Here is a 14,900-nt window from a genome sequence, read left to right on the forward strand (position 1 = left end):
AACCTGAGTGACGTCACCGATCATCGCAGGGCGCAGTCACTGCCTGAAGCTCACAGCTGTGTCTCCAGATATAGCAGAGCTGGAATCGTTTTGGGACCTTGTGTGGATTACCTCTGACCTGGGTGCTTTTGGGGTTAATAAATTGGTGAAAGAGGGTGGGCTTTTTGTATTTTATTTCAAATAAAGGATTTTTTCAATGTTTGTTTTTTATTTCTTTTTACTTATAGTTTAGTAATGGGGGGTCTCACAGACGTCTCCCATTACTAATCTAGGGCTCAGTGGCAGCTGTACACCTTATTAACCCGATTTGCCACCACACTAGGGCAATTGAGATGAGCTGGGTAAGATTCTGGGATTATCATATCTACTGAATGCGATAATACTGAGTGCCTGCAGGCTGCTGTTTTAAACTTGGGGGCCTAATAAGCATGGGTCTCCTCAGCCTGAGAATACCAGCCCCCAGTTGTCAGGCTTTATCATGGCTGGGTATCAAAATTGGGGGGAACATACGCCAATTTTTTTTTTTTTTTAATTACCTGTTTAAATAATTAAAAAAAAAAGCCACATGTGGTTCCTCTTATTTTAATATACAACAAAGATAGGCGCATGGTTGGAGGCTGCAACATGTAGCCATATGCTTCATTTGTGCTGGTTATCATAATGCGGGGGGACCCTATGCCAACTTTTATTTATTTTTATACCACAATATAGACCTACAGACAGGGTCTGTGATCGTAAGCTGTAAAACACGCGGTCACACAGGGTGGCGCATCTGCCTGCAGCCAATCACAGACGCCAGGACTGCCGAAAGGCGGGGGAAGCAGTGAATATGGATGAGCAATAATGAGAGGTCCCGGAAGAAGAGCGAGAGCCCTGGAAGCAGTTAAACTGCTTTCACACATCAGGTTTTTGCAATCAGGCACAATCTGGTTTGTGCCTGATGCAACAGATCCGTCTCTGTGTAAAAACCGATGTGACGGATTCGGTAAAAAATCGGATTCGTGTGTTTTTTTTTTTTCCATAAAGGCTGAGAGAGCGAGACCCCATCATCACCGCACATACACCGCCACTCCCGCACGCACCATCCCCGCACATACACCGGCACTCCCGCACGCACCATCCCTGCACATACACCGGCACTCCTGCACGCACCATCCCCGCACATACACCGGCACTGCCAAACGCACCATCCCCGCACGCACCATCCCCGCACATACACCGGCACCCCCGCACGCACCATCCCCGCACATACACCGGCACCCCCGCACGCACCATCCCCGCACATACACCACCCCCGCACGCACCATCCCCGCACATACACCGGCATCCCCGCACATACACCGGCACCCCCGCACGCACCATCACCGCACATACACCGGCACCCCCGCACGCACCATCACCGCACATACACCGGCATTACCTCAGTGACGTCCCCGCTGACAGCGCGACTCCCTTCAGTTGCTGCGTGGAGCTCCGAGGAGCGGCGGTGTTTCTACTGCCGCTCCTGTCAGCTTCATGTAGCAGAGCTGAGAGCGTCGTCGGACTTGGAGGGGTATTTGTGGATTTTAATAAAATGGTTAAAGAGGGTGGTTTTTTGTCTTTTATTCCAAATAAAGTATTTCGGGTGTATGTGTTTATTTACTTTCACTTACAGGTTAATCATTGGGGGTGTCTCATAGACTCCTGCCATGATTAACCCCTTATTACCCCGATTGCTACCGCACCAGGGCAATTCGGGATGAGGCGGGTACCAGCCTTCAGCCACATGGCTTTACCCTGGCTGGTATCAAAATTGGGGGGACCGCATGCCTTTTTTTTTTTTTTAATTTTATTTTACTGCAAGATATAGATCCGCCCCACCGGCAGCTGTGATTGGGTTATTGGTTGCAGTGCGACAACTGTCACGCAGCGTGGGCGCGTGTATGACTGTAACCAATCATAGGCGCCGGGTGGGCGGGGAAAGCAGGGAATACGAGATTGAATAATGGGCGGACGGCTTTTTCAAATCAGGAGAAGCCGCCGTAGCTTTGTGACAGCCGTGCAGTGTCGCGACGGTGATCGGTGAGTGGGTGAGAGTGAGTGAGTCGGTGTGAGAGAGAGTAAATGTGACATCCTTGCAGCGAGGCGCCCGTGATTGGTAAATGAGTGAGTCAGTGTGTGAGAGAGAGAGAGTGATTTTCTGACAAGCAATGAATTAGATCACTTCTGGGCATGCTCAGAAGTAAAAACCGAATCCGGTACATGCTTCCGGCGTTTGAGGTCTGCCACCGGATTCAGCGTGCATAGACTTAAATTATGCACCATGCCGCACCCGGCGGGATGCGGTTTTTTCGCTGTACAAAAAAAGTGCCAGGCAACGTTCCATCTGGCCGCCGCATGTGCTAAATATGCAGTTTTCGGCAAAAAACGGACGGAACGCAAGGCCACGCGGCACAATATGGCGCTAATGCAAGTCTATGCGGATAAAATGCAACCGGCGGCAAAAAAAAAACTGTTGCGTTTTTTCTGCAAAGCGCCGGATTGTGCCGCTCAGCAAAAACCGGATGTGTGAAAGCAGCCTTAGTCGTACCGGAGACTCGGTAAGTATAGTGTGCTTTCTTCAATCACCCTATCCCTTCTACCACCGGATTCTGGTCCCCATAGACTGGTATCTGGTCACAGATCCAGGATCATTATGGGGTTGGAGCTGTGTGTTTTTTTTTGTTTTTATATATTTATATATATATATATATATATATATATATATATATATATATATATATATATATATATATAATATATTAGTCCAGTTAGTCCCGTCAATCCTGGATATCACTAGTCAGGCGTGCTGTGGCTAAGACCTGCATCTGCATCACTGTATGCACATCGACCAAAATGCTTATGTTATTCCAGTATGTTACTGGGCATAGAACAGGTCAGACATGGAGCTAGGGCTTTGAAGTTCATAACAACTGAATTTATTGTTTAGTTAATTGTTTGGTTTTTTTTCTCTCTCAAAAAATAGGTTACTGGAGGCTCCAGTGGTATTGGTAAATGTATTGCAGTGGAATGTTTCAAGCAAGGAGCTTTTATTACTTTGGTTGCCCGTGATGAGGTAAGATGTTATTGAACGTTCTTTACTTACATTTATACTTTGTACTATGTACTCAAACAGCAAATGGAAATAGGCTGAAATGTATCTCCAGCTAAAACCGGACTATATTAAAGGATAATATCCACATCACCCTAAGGCCTAAGACATACTGCATAAAAATCGGACCGAGTGGAATGTGATAAAAAAATCGCATTCCACTCGGACCAATATTGGCCTATATCCCAGCACACATGAGCGATTAATTTCTCGGCCCCAATCGGACCAAGAAAACAATCACAGCATGCTGCGATTGTAATGCGAGACTTTCTCTTGCACCCATTCAAGTCTATGGGGAGAGAGAAAAATCGCACTGCACTCACAGTTCACCGGTGTACCGCGAGTGCAGAGCTAGAATGGCAATAGCCAACTACGGAGGAGAGAGGGAGATAAATCCCTCCCTCTCCTGCTCCGTACCGGCCCACCCCCCCTCAGCGCCTGCCCGCCCCCCCGCAGCTGAGGTCTGATCGCATGATCGGACCTCAGACGCAGTGACATTCGCATGACACTCGGCTCCTGTTGTGCTGCCAGCGTGAGCCAAGTGTCATGCGAGGATCGCATTAGTCCCTCTGTGGCGCCGGCCTTACGCTCACATTGTTTCTTCAGGAGCGCACTGCTCCTCTGCCCCTCACCTTCTGGTTGCTTGGGGTGGTGCACTCCTGAAGACTGCCAGTCCGGACCAGCGGCTTGGTTGCGCCGCAGCTCAGACTGGTCCACTCACCCACACTGCTAGCAGTCTCATGGAACTGACACTGGTTGGAGTCAGTGGCTCACCAGGTTGAGTGGCACAAGCAGGCGTAAAGCAAATGGCTTGCAAGCGGCATATTCTTACTTGGGTAACTAGCTACCCTGAGACTGTATCATGGGGAAACTAACTGTAAGCTTTAGAATTATAAATAAAAAAACTTTTAGGTACAGAGGATTTTAATTGAGGTAAGTTGCTTGTTACAAGCTCTCTGTAATTTTACTCATTTACCAACTTACAACAACGCATTTTTAAAGAGATTCTGACAGCAGGTTTTAGCTATGTAATCTGAAGACACCATGCTGCAGGGGTTAACACATTTCAGCAGTGAGTCTATTCACAATGTGTGCAGTTGTTTACCTGCAATGCTTGTTTTTACAGTCATTTGAAAAAGTTTAGGCACCCCTATTAATGTTAACCTTTTTTCTTTATAACAATTTGGGTTTTTGCAACAGCTATTTCAGTTTCATATATCTAATAACTGATGGACTGAGTAATATTTCTGGATTGAAATGAGGTTTATTGTACTAACAGAAAATGTGCAATCCGCATTTAAGCAAAAGTATGGGCACCCTTATCAATTTCTTGATTTGAACACTCCCAACTACTTTTTACTGACTTACTAAAGCACTAAATTGTTTTTTTTAACCTCATTGAGCTTTGAACTTCATGGGCAGGTGTATCCAATCATGAGAAAAGGTATTTAAGGTGGCCACTTGGAAGTTGTTCTCCTATTTGAATCTCCTATGAAGAGTGGCATCATGGGCTCCTCAAAACAACTCTCAAATGATCTGAAAACAGATTATTCAACATAGTTGTTCAGTGGAAGGATGCAAAAAGTGTCTCAGAGATTTGAACTGTCAGTTTCCACTGTGAGGAACATAGTAAGGAAATGGAAGAACACAGGTACAGTTCTTGTTAAGCCCAGAAGTGGCAGGCCAAGAAAAATATCAGAAAGGCAGAGAAGAAGAATGGTGAGAACAGTCAAGGACAATCCACAGACCACCTCCAAAGACTTGCAGCATCATCTTGCTGCAGATGGTGTCAATGTGCATCGGTCAACAATACAGCGCACGTTGCACAAGGAGAAGCTGTATGGGAGAGTGATGCAAAAGAAGGTGTTTCTGCAAGCACGCCACAAACAGTCGCCTGGGGTATGCAAAAGCACATTTGGACAAGCCAGTTACATTTACACAGTAAAATTTGGTGGAGGTTCCATCATGCTTTGGGGCTGTGTGGCCAATGCCTGCACCGGGAATCTTGTTAAAGTTGAGGGTCGCATGGATTCAACTCAGTATCAGCAGATTCTTGACAATAATGTGCAAAAATCAGTGACGAAGTTGAAGTTACGCAGGGGATGGATATTTCAGGAAGACAATGATCCAAAACACCGCTCCAAATCTACTCAGGCATTCATGCAGAGGAACAATTACAATGTCCTGTAATGGCCATCCCAGTCCCCAGGCCTGAATATCATTGAACATCTGTGGGATGATTTGAAGCGTGCTGTCCATGCTCGACGACCATCAAACGTAACTGAACTGGAATTGTTTTGTAAACAGGAATGATTTAATATACCTTCATCCAGGATCCAGGAACTCATTTAAAGCTACAGGAAGCGACTACAGGCTGTGATCTTTGCAAAAGGAGGATCTACAAAATATTAATGTCACTTTTATGTTTAGGTGCCCATACTTTTGCACCGGTCAAACTTTGTTTAAATGCGGATTGCACATTTTCCAGTAGTACAATAAACCTCATTTCAATCCAGAAATATTACTCAGTCCATCAGTTATTAGATATATGAAACTGAAATAGCTGTTGCAAAAACCCAAATTGTTATAGAGAAAAAAGGTTAACATTAATAGGGGTGCCCAAACTTTTTCATATGACTGTAGCTTCAGGAGATTATCATCGCAAAACTAGTTCAACTATTTCAGTGATTAGCACCTCACGGCCTATAGACACTGTATATAGACACACTGGCAGGGACAGCATTCTGAGCTCTGCTACATTACTAAATCTAAATATTCTGATTATGTCAGAACGGCTGCACCCAGTAAACTAAGTGATACATTATTGGACAGGTAGCTTTATGTTTAGGCCTTCCCCTCTTCATTAACATGCTAACTTGAGCTGATCATGTACCTGATTTCAGTAGGCGGACACTAAGAAGCTGCTTTCACCTGTCTATCCATGTCACAAAAGATCAGGGATTTAAATCTTATGTGCATTGTAGATTAATGACATTGATTTCAAAATCCAAAGATAAATAAGCACAAATGTAAGAATCAATATGGCTCTATCAGGTCTCCACATTGTCAGGTCAGCATTGACAGGTATTACCAGCAAAACAAGTGGGAATTGTCTATAATTTTATACGTTGGGCAGGAGCAGAACGTACAACAGGAAAATACAGCTTCCACACTCCGATAGACAATTAGTAGGGGGATGCCATACAGCCCCATGGACCCTACCCGTACTATGATGAAAAGCAGAACTGCCGTGGAAATACTAGACTGAAAAATACAATGAACTATCTAAAAAATGAAAAACATGAAAATGGAATATGCATAACTGCTATGCATAATAGGAATGAGAGATGTTTAGCCATTGTATTGATCAATGCAAAGCAGTCCCAAAACCACGCCAAGGTAATCTCTATTTTTGGGGTCCCTAACCTGTGTAACCTTACCTGCACTTTGTCTGAAAACCCTGCCCCACCCATAGCCATGAGTCTTATTTCACATATATAGCTTGGTCCTTTGCTTCCCATACAGAGCAAGATTTTTACTACAGGTGAAGTTACACATAGCTTAGGGACCCCAAAAACAGAGATTACCTTGGCGTGGCTTTGGGGCTCTTTTGCATTGATCAATACAGTGGCTAAAGATCTCTACTATTCCTATTATTCATACCAGTTATACATATTTCATTTTTCATGTTTTGTTCACTTTTTTTCAGATAATCCATTGTATTTTTCAGTCTAGTATTCCCAAAGCAGTTTTGCTTTTCATTATTCCCCTATACATTGTGACTGGTGTGCAACTCTTCATCCTATTGTTTAGTTGTATATTTTTGAGTCTTGCACCCTGTTCACACCATTGGTGTCCCAGACATACATTCTTTAGACTACCCTTACTATGTCTGAGAGTACGTGGGAAGGTTTCTGTACAGCCATGGTGACCACGGTGTGGTAATTACTTGGTACTAAATATAAGGGTTAAACATTATAGTTAATAGACTAAAAGGCCGATCAGTGTGTTGTTTTTTTTTGGTTTTTTTTCCCAGTATAGTCCGGCCTACATTGTGGCACTGCTCCTTTTCTGATCGGTACAACACATTCTGCATAAAAGGCACAGGCCCTATATTAGAGATTTGTTCTCCAAGTAACCTGTGTGGACCCAGATAGATTAAAGTGTTGTTGGCCGGACTTCAGCCTATATTATCTAATAACTGTACTGAACTATCATGAACTCTTTGTAGCTTACTTTTTTCTGTGAATATTTGGCTGACAGCTGAGAGTAATTGACTCACCATTTGGACTGATTTTCTTTTTTTTTCTCCCCCCCCCCCACCTTCAGAGCAAACTAGTTCAGGCCAAAAAGGAAATTGAAAAGTATTCATTAAATGACAAACAGGTAAGACTTGTATGGTGCTCTCTGGTTCTATGTGCAACGCATGTTTTATACATGTTTAAGAGTTTTTGTTTGGTTGTTTTTAGGTAGTGTTGTGTATATCAGTTGATGTGTCCAAAGATTACAGACAAGTAGAAAATGTCATAAAACAGGTAAGATAATTATTTTGTTTGACCGTTAGATATAAATTGGAGATTTTCATTGAATTTGAGTGTATATACAGTGAAGGAAATAAGTATTTGATCCCCTTGCTGATTTTGTAAGTTTGCCCACTGACAGACATGAACAGTCTATAATTTTAAAAGGGTGGTTCATCCATATTTTTTATTGTCCAGATCGATATTATATTAAGAAACTATGTTTCTCTCAAATATCTTGTGTTGGCAATAGTGCCTGTGAGAGGCGCTATTGCAGATCGCTGTTCCCACTTCAGTGACTTCTCTGTCAAGTGCTGCACACGTCACATCCGTGCCGCCGGCTGTATTCTTCGCTGCAACCAAGAGACGCGACGCGCTGTGAGGGAGGAGGGAGGGGGAGCAGATGGGCTGTGACAGCGGTAAAACACCGCTCACAGCTCAGTGAGTAAGGAAGAATTCCCCCAGCTGCACGGATGTGACGTGTGCAGTACTTGACTGAGACGTCACTGGAGCGGGAACAGCGGTCTGCAATAGCGCCTCTCACAGGCACTATTGCCAACACAAGGTATTTGAGAGAAACATTGTTTCTCAATATAATATCGATCTGTACAATAAAGGGGTGGTTCACCCATATTTTTTTTAACAGTGAGAGAATATCCAAAATAAAATCCAGAAAATCACATTGTATAAATTATTTGCATTTTGCAGAGAGAAATAAGTATTTAATCCTTCTGGCAAACAAGACTTAATACTTGGTGACAAAACCCTTGTTGGCAAGCACAGAAGTCAGATTATTTTTTTTTTGTAGTTGATGAGGTTTGCGCACATGTCAGGAGGAATTTTGGTCCACTCCTCTATGCAGATCATCTCTAAATCATTAAGATTTTGAGGCTGTTTGGCAACTCAGAGCTTCAGCTCCCTCCATAGGTTTTCTATGGGATTAGGGTCTGGAGACTGGCTAAGACACTCCATGACCGTAATGTGCTTCTTTTTGAGCCACTCCTTTGTTGCCTTGGCTCTATCTTTTGGGTCATTGTCATGCTGGCAGGACCCAGCCACAACTCATTTTTATTGTCCTGGCAGACAGAAGGAGGTTGTCACTCAGGATCTTAGTGTACATGTCTCCAACCATTGTCCCATTGAGGCGGGGAAGTAGTCCTGTGCCCTTAGCAGAGAAACACCCCAAAACATAATGTTTCCACCTCCATGCTTCACAGTGGGGACGGTGTTCTTTGGGTCATAGGCAGCATTTCTCTTCCTCCAAACACGGCAAGTTAAGGCCAAAAACCTCAATTTTTGTCTTCTCATTTGACCATAGCACCTTCTCCCAAACACTCTCAGAATCATCCAGGTGTTCATTGGCAAACAATAGACTGGTCTGCACATGTGCCTTTTTGTGCAGTGGGACATTGCGGGCTCTACAGGATTTTAAGCAATTACGGCATATTGTTACCAATGGTTTTCTTAGAGACAGTGGTCCCAGCTGCCTTGAGATCATTAACAAGTTCCCCCCATGTAGTTTTAGTCTGATCTCTCACCTTCCTCATTATCCTGGATACTCCACAAGGGGAGATTTTGCATGCAGCCCCAAATCAATGTCGATTGACACTTGCTTTGTATTTCTTCCATTTTCTTACTATTGCACCAACGGTTGTCTCCTCAACCAGCGTCTTACTTATGATCTTGTCCCTGACATCCTTAGAGACAGTACTCATTATGAGTATAGCGAGTACGAATAGTTAGGTACTCGCTCAACTCTATCCAGAACTTAATGGTTGGTAGGGTATCAAATACGTATTTCTCTCTGCAAAATTTCAAATACATTTAATTTCACACAATGTGATTCTCTGGATTTTATTTTGGATATTCTCACTGTTAAAATTAATCTACCCTTAAAATAGACTGTTCATGGTTTTTGTCAGTGGGCAAACTTACAAAATCAGCAAGGGATCAAATACTTTTCCTTCACTGTATGTCTTTTTAGCTTCTGCTCATATCTGCATAATGGAGGTGCTGAATTCCTAACAAAAAAGATGCCAATGGCCCTTCATGGTACCCACTGACTATAATTGGGTTTGACTAGTTTGTCATGTGATTCAACAATTTTATCAAACAAAACCGCGCAGTGTTTATTTTTCTCACCGCAAATATGCGATGTATGGTCATACCCTATATGTCCACTTAGTAACGTGCAATGTGCTGTTCGCTATTAATTGCAGTGGAGAAATGCTGCCAAGTATAGAAGATGCTTTTTGATAGCGGGTGGTATAACCTCAGCTGGGGCTTTTTTTCTTTTTTTTTTTAAACACATTACTTTGCGTTGGTGTGTGTATATAAAATAGATCACCAGCGAAATCTTACAAATGACCTATATAAACCCAGCTTGAATGGTTGAAGTTGTACGCCTTTACAAAATGGGAAATTCAGTGGCATTTATATAGCTTAACAAATTAAACAATTGAGGATCTAGTTTATAGATTTGTGCATAGTAATATTTTCCTTTTTTTTTTTTTTTTTTTTTTTTTTTTAGGCTCAGGAAAAACTGGGACCAGTGGATATGTTGGTGAACTGCGCTGGAACGTCAATTGCTGGAAAATTTGAGGAGATAGACATCGATCGTTTTTCCGTAAGTTTTGTTCTCTTGGTGCATACTCATACAGGTTGATAATGCTGCCACACAAATATCCGCAGAAACAGGAAAAATGTTAATGCGAGGGGGCAGTCCAACACAACTCCAGATTTGAAGCACACTTTAACTTGTTTGTTCGTGGAGAAACATGCATAATTTCAACCTGGGATAATGAACATAGCTTTTCTTTTGCATCAGATATGTGTTGCAAAACTTATTTTTATGGCTTTTGGAAGTTGCCTAGACCATGATTCTGACTCACTTAATCTGTGGTCCGTGCTTGGATCTCAATACCCTGACCTGACGAGTATATATCCGGATCTGAATGAACTGGCTGACAGGCATAATATATAAGGTAGTTAATTCAGGTCAGAGGCTTTGCCAGATTTTGTGATCCAATCACAGATAATATATCCCAAACCCATGAACCAGCTTAAAGAAACCTCTTTGAAGAGTTTAACTTGGTAGCTATTTTGGGATGTAGTAATTTACCAGCAAATAAGTATACATGAAATAAATCTTGTGTAAATTACACCTGATCCTATGGAGTTAGAACTAAGATAGATATTCAGTGCCTTGAAAAAGTATTTATGCCCCATGAACTTCCCACGTTTTTCAGATACAACCTCCAACTTTAAATATATTTTGTGATCTAACAATACAAAGTAGCAAGTATTTGTGAAATATAATGTAAATGATACATGGTTTTCTAAATATTTTTTTAAAAATTATATAAATCTAAAAATTGTGATGTGCATTTTTATTCAGCCCCCTGAGTCAATACTTTGTAGGACCACCTTTCTCTGCAATTACTGCTGCAAGTCTTTTGGGGATGTCACTCCCAGCATTACACATCCTAAGGGCTGACATTTTTTGCCCATTCCTCTATGCAAAATAGCTGATTGCTGTAGCTCAGCATAATTGAATGGAAGAGTCTGTGAACCTCAATTTACAAGTCTTACCACTGATTTTCAATGGGATTTAGGTCTGAACTGGGTCTGGGCCATTCAAACACATGAATATGCTTTGATTCTAAACCATCGATTGTAGCTCTGGCTGTATATCATTGCCCTGCTGGAAGGTGAACCTACACTCCAGTCTCAAATACTTTTTTTGCAATCTCCAATAGGTTTTCCTCCATGATTGCCCTCTGTTTAGCTCAATCAATCTTCCCATCAACTCTGACCAGCTTCCCTGTCCCTGCTGAGAAAAGAGTCTCCACAGCATCATGTTTGATGATGGGGATGGTGTTTTCATGGTGATGAGCAGTGTTAGTATTCCACCATACATGACGTTTTGCATTTAGTCCAGAGTGTTCAACTTTCATCTCCTGGCCAGAGCATATTCCACATGCTAAGCTGTATCACCTAGATGGGTTTTTGCAAACTACAAACAGGACTTCATATGGCTTACTTTCAAAAATGTATTTCTTGTCCCTGTTCCAAAAGGCCAGATCTGTGGAGTATATGACTGACACTAGTGTATAACTGAGTGCAATGCAACAAAAAAGGAATTGCACTCAGACCCGTATTTCTCAATGAGGCAGTGCAGATCTGCAGGGGGGGTTTATATTTTTTTTTTCTCAGGTGTATTTGTCCTGAGGAAAAAAAATCTCAGCTTGCTGCAAGTGGACCTATAAATTTGACAAAACTCACCTATTCAAGGGTACAAGAAAAAATCAAATGCAACACGGACCATCCTAGTGGCACCTGTATTTTACAGATGCATTACCACTTTGTAGTGTAGGGCATTGCAAATTGTCCTATAAGTGATTGTAAATGAATAATAGCTGCTGGGAAAAAAAGAAATTGATTGCACACAGATGACAAGGGGGGAGGGAGGGGGGGGGGGAAATTGTCCTACTTTTCTAGATGTCCTACGCTTCTATAATCGGACATACATACTGTAGTACCCAACGTTGCCCGGAATAGTAACTAAGGGGTACTTGGCACACTACGACATCGCAGGTGCGATGTCGGTGGGGTCAAATCGAAAGTGACACACATCCGGCCGTCGCTGTCGCATCGGAGTATGTGAATCCTTTTTACTACGATTAACGAGCGCAAAAGCGTCGAAATCGTATGATCGGTGTAGCCGGCCAGAGCGATGTCGCTGGGCAGGTAAGTGCATGTGAAGCTGCCGTAGCGATAATGTTTGCTACGGCAGCTATCACAAGATATCGCAGCTGCGATGGGGGCAGGGACCATCGCGCTCGGCATCGCTACCATCGGCTTGCGATGTCGTAGTGTGCAAAGTACCCATAAGTCTCTCCTTCCCACTCTCCCTATCACCACCAAAATGATCTTAACTGACACATAAGCTGTCTTATACTAAGCATGTCCTTCGTTGCCTATAGCAAGCAATTAGAGCTCCTATTAATGACCTGTAGCAAAATAAAAGCAGAGCTGTGGTTGGTTGCTATCAAAACAGCCAATATGTTATATAGCTGAGTGTGTCCGCTCTACACAACTTTTATACCTGACCTGTCTGTTGTGATTGTTTTCATGATGCGGTTTGATCCCTAATGTTTCAAAAAAAACCTGACCTTCACAGAACAGATACATAGCACTCTCCTTGACGTCGTCTCCAACATAGGTGGCAGCCATCATATCTGCTCAGTGTCAATCTACTTTCATCATTTAACAGCACTGAGGCCCACTGGTGCCTCGTTCAGCAAGGTGATGATTCTTGTGCGTGGTGTTGTGGTTGGGTACTGTAGCAGGTCATCTAGCGTGTACACCATATTGATGTAAACTGTTTTGAATGGTCTTACGTGACACTTGGGTGTCTCTCACCTCCCTTGAATGTGCTTATGGTTGTGTGGCATTCATCATCTGGTTCCAAAGGGCATTGATCACAATGAAGTGGTCATCACTGTGTGATATGGCCCTGGACATCCACTTCTATGCCTTTGTGTCTCTCTGTATTTCTGTTGCAACCTGCTGATGACACTATAAGCTCAGTGGCCACTTCTGTCTTAGAACATTCTGATTAAAGCCTCACAATGGTGACGTACTGTTGATAAATTGTTAGGTGTTGTCTGGTCTCCTGACGTAAAAAATGTGAACAGCAGGATGAGGACGACTGTTTAAATAAATGCGGTTTCTACTTGAGCCCTGAAATGTATTGGGCAATTCTTGGATCAAACATCTTTTGTGAATTTTGCCATTAAGCTCCTTGGAGAGCAGCAAGTTGTGCAAAAAGTAGTGAAACATTGAACAGTTGGACACGTGCATTCACAAGATTAGAGAAGGTCACATTAAGTGCCCCTGAAAAGGTTATCCTGAAATTTCAGTCGAAAGCCAAATATCCCTAATATTTTTCTCCAGTTACAGGGGAAAACCGTTTCTCATAGTACCGAGAAGTCCCTATGAGATCTGATTGGGGTCTGCTAGCTCCCATTAGTTGAATGCTGGGAAGAGACCCAGCAATCATGTGATCACCAGATCATGCAGAGGCGTTGGCAGTGCGGATGTGCTTTTGTTTGCTGCATAGGGATCACGGAGTGCTATGGAGCTGGCAATTGAGAGCAGAAGTGGTAGTAAACACAGCCAGGTACCCTGGTGATATGTCTGTCTGGAACTTGCTCCGGCTATATAGCAAACTTGCAATGGCATCTGCTTATAAGTCTAAGATCTGTAAGAGTACAGTGCTTGCTTGTTAGTTATAGATTAAATAATATAAACTTTTTGCATTGTGAAATCTCTTTAATGTGCACCATGTGATAAGTTTTTATTGCAGTGATTGTTAATCATTCTCCCAATTTAGAGACTGATGGAAGTGAACTATTTGGGTAGTGTGTACCCCAGTCGTGCAGTGATCTCTACTATGAAGGAGAGGCGAATGGGAAGAATTGTATTTGTTTCGTCACAGGCCGGACAACTGGGGCTATTTGGTTACACTGCGTACTCTCCGACAAAGTTTGCACTTCGAGGCCTGGCAGAAGCGCTACAAATGGAGGTAACAAAGAACTTATAACCACTATTTTTACAGTAGTTTTAGACAGTTGTCCAGACTTAGGCTACAGGTCTGGAGTCTCTCTAAGGAACTGTGGACTTTTGATTTCTCCCATCATGCTGTGAGGATTCTCCGGTGCCTGCAGTGAGCAGTCATGTGACCGCAAGTATTTACTTTATTTTCAGCCTCATTACGACTAGACTGTATCTGGCCTCGCTCAATACACTTACATTGAGCGAGGCTGTTTCCCATCTGGTTGGCACTTGACCGCATGCATGCAAGACACATACTTAGCCATGCACCTGCCGCTCCCAGCTCTGGCACCGAAGAATCCTCAGTGTGCATGATGTGAGGATTCACAAATCTGCAGTCACATGGTGATACTTTCTCAGGACTAAAATCCCTTGTGAAAAATGCCTATTAATGACTTGTCTTATTCAAGGTCTTGTAGACCAGACAAATTGTTTTCAAAATATATATGAAGCTGTGGTTTGTCCAGCCTCGCACTTCACAGAGATGTTATAGGACCTATAGTCTGTGTATTCTACAAACAAGGACTTTCATCTGGAAAACTTTGAAACTTTAAAAAAAAAAAAAAATTGTGCTGATCTGAAAGCGACATGGGGAAAATGGTAACTATTTTGTGTGGCATAACTCTGATGAA

General features: G+C 42.7%; 1 protein-coding gene across 1 annotated transcript in view; it reads left to right on the forward strand.

Moving 5' to 3' along the window:
• KDSR (3-ketodihydrosphingosine reductase) overlaps positions 1-14,900 on the forward strand; it is a 93,046-nt gene that overhangs the window by 51,536 nt on the left and 26,610 nt on the right. Inside the window, exons 2-6 of the mRNA XM_075316080.1 lie at positions 3,005-3,094; positions 7,460-7,516; positions 7,600-7,665; positions 10,181-10,276; positions 14,048-14,239. Coding sequence (XP_075172195.1) covers positions 3,005-3,094; positions 7,460-7,516; positions 7,600-7,665; positions 10,181-10,276; positions 14,048-14,239 — 501 coding nt within the window. The remainder of the gene's footprint in view (positions 1-3,004; positions 3,095-7,459; positions 7,517-7,599; positions 7,666-10,180; positions 10,277-14,047; positions 14,240-14,900) is intronic.

The sequence above is a fragment of the Anomaloglossus baeobatrachus genome, chromosome 6, assembly GCF_048569485.1.
Source record: "Anomaloglossus baeobatrachus isolate aAnoBae1 chromosome 6, aAnoBae1.hap1, whole genome shotgun sequence".
Taxonomy (NCBI): Eukaryota; Metazoa; Chordata; class Amphibia; order Anura; family Aromobatidae; genus Anomaloglossus; species Anomaloglossus baeobatrachus.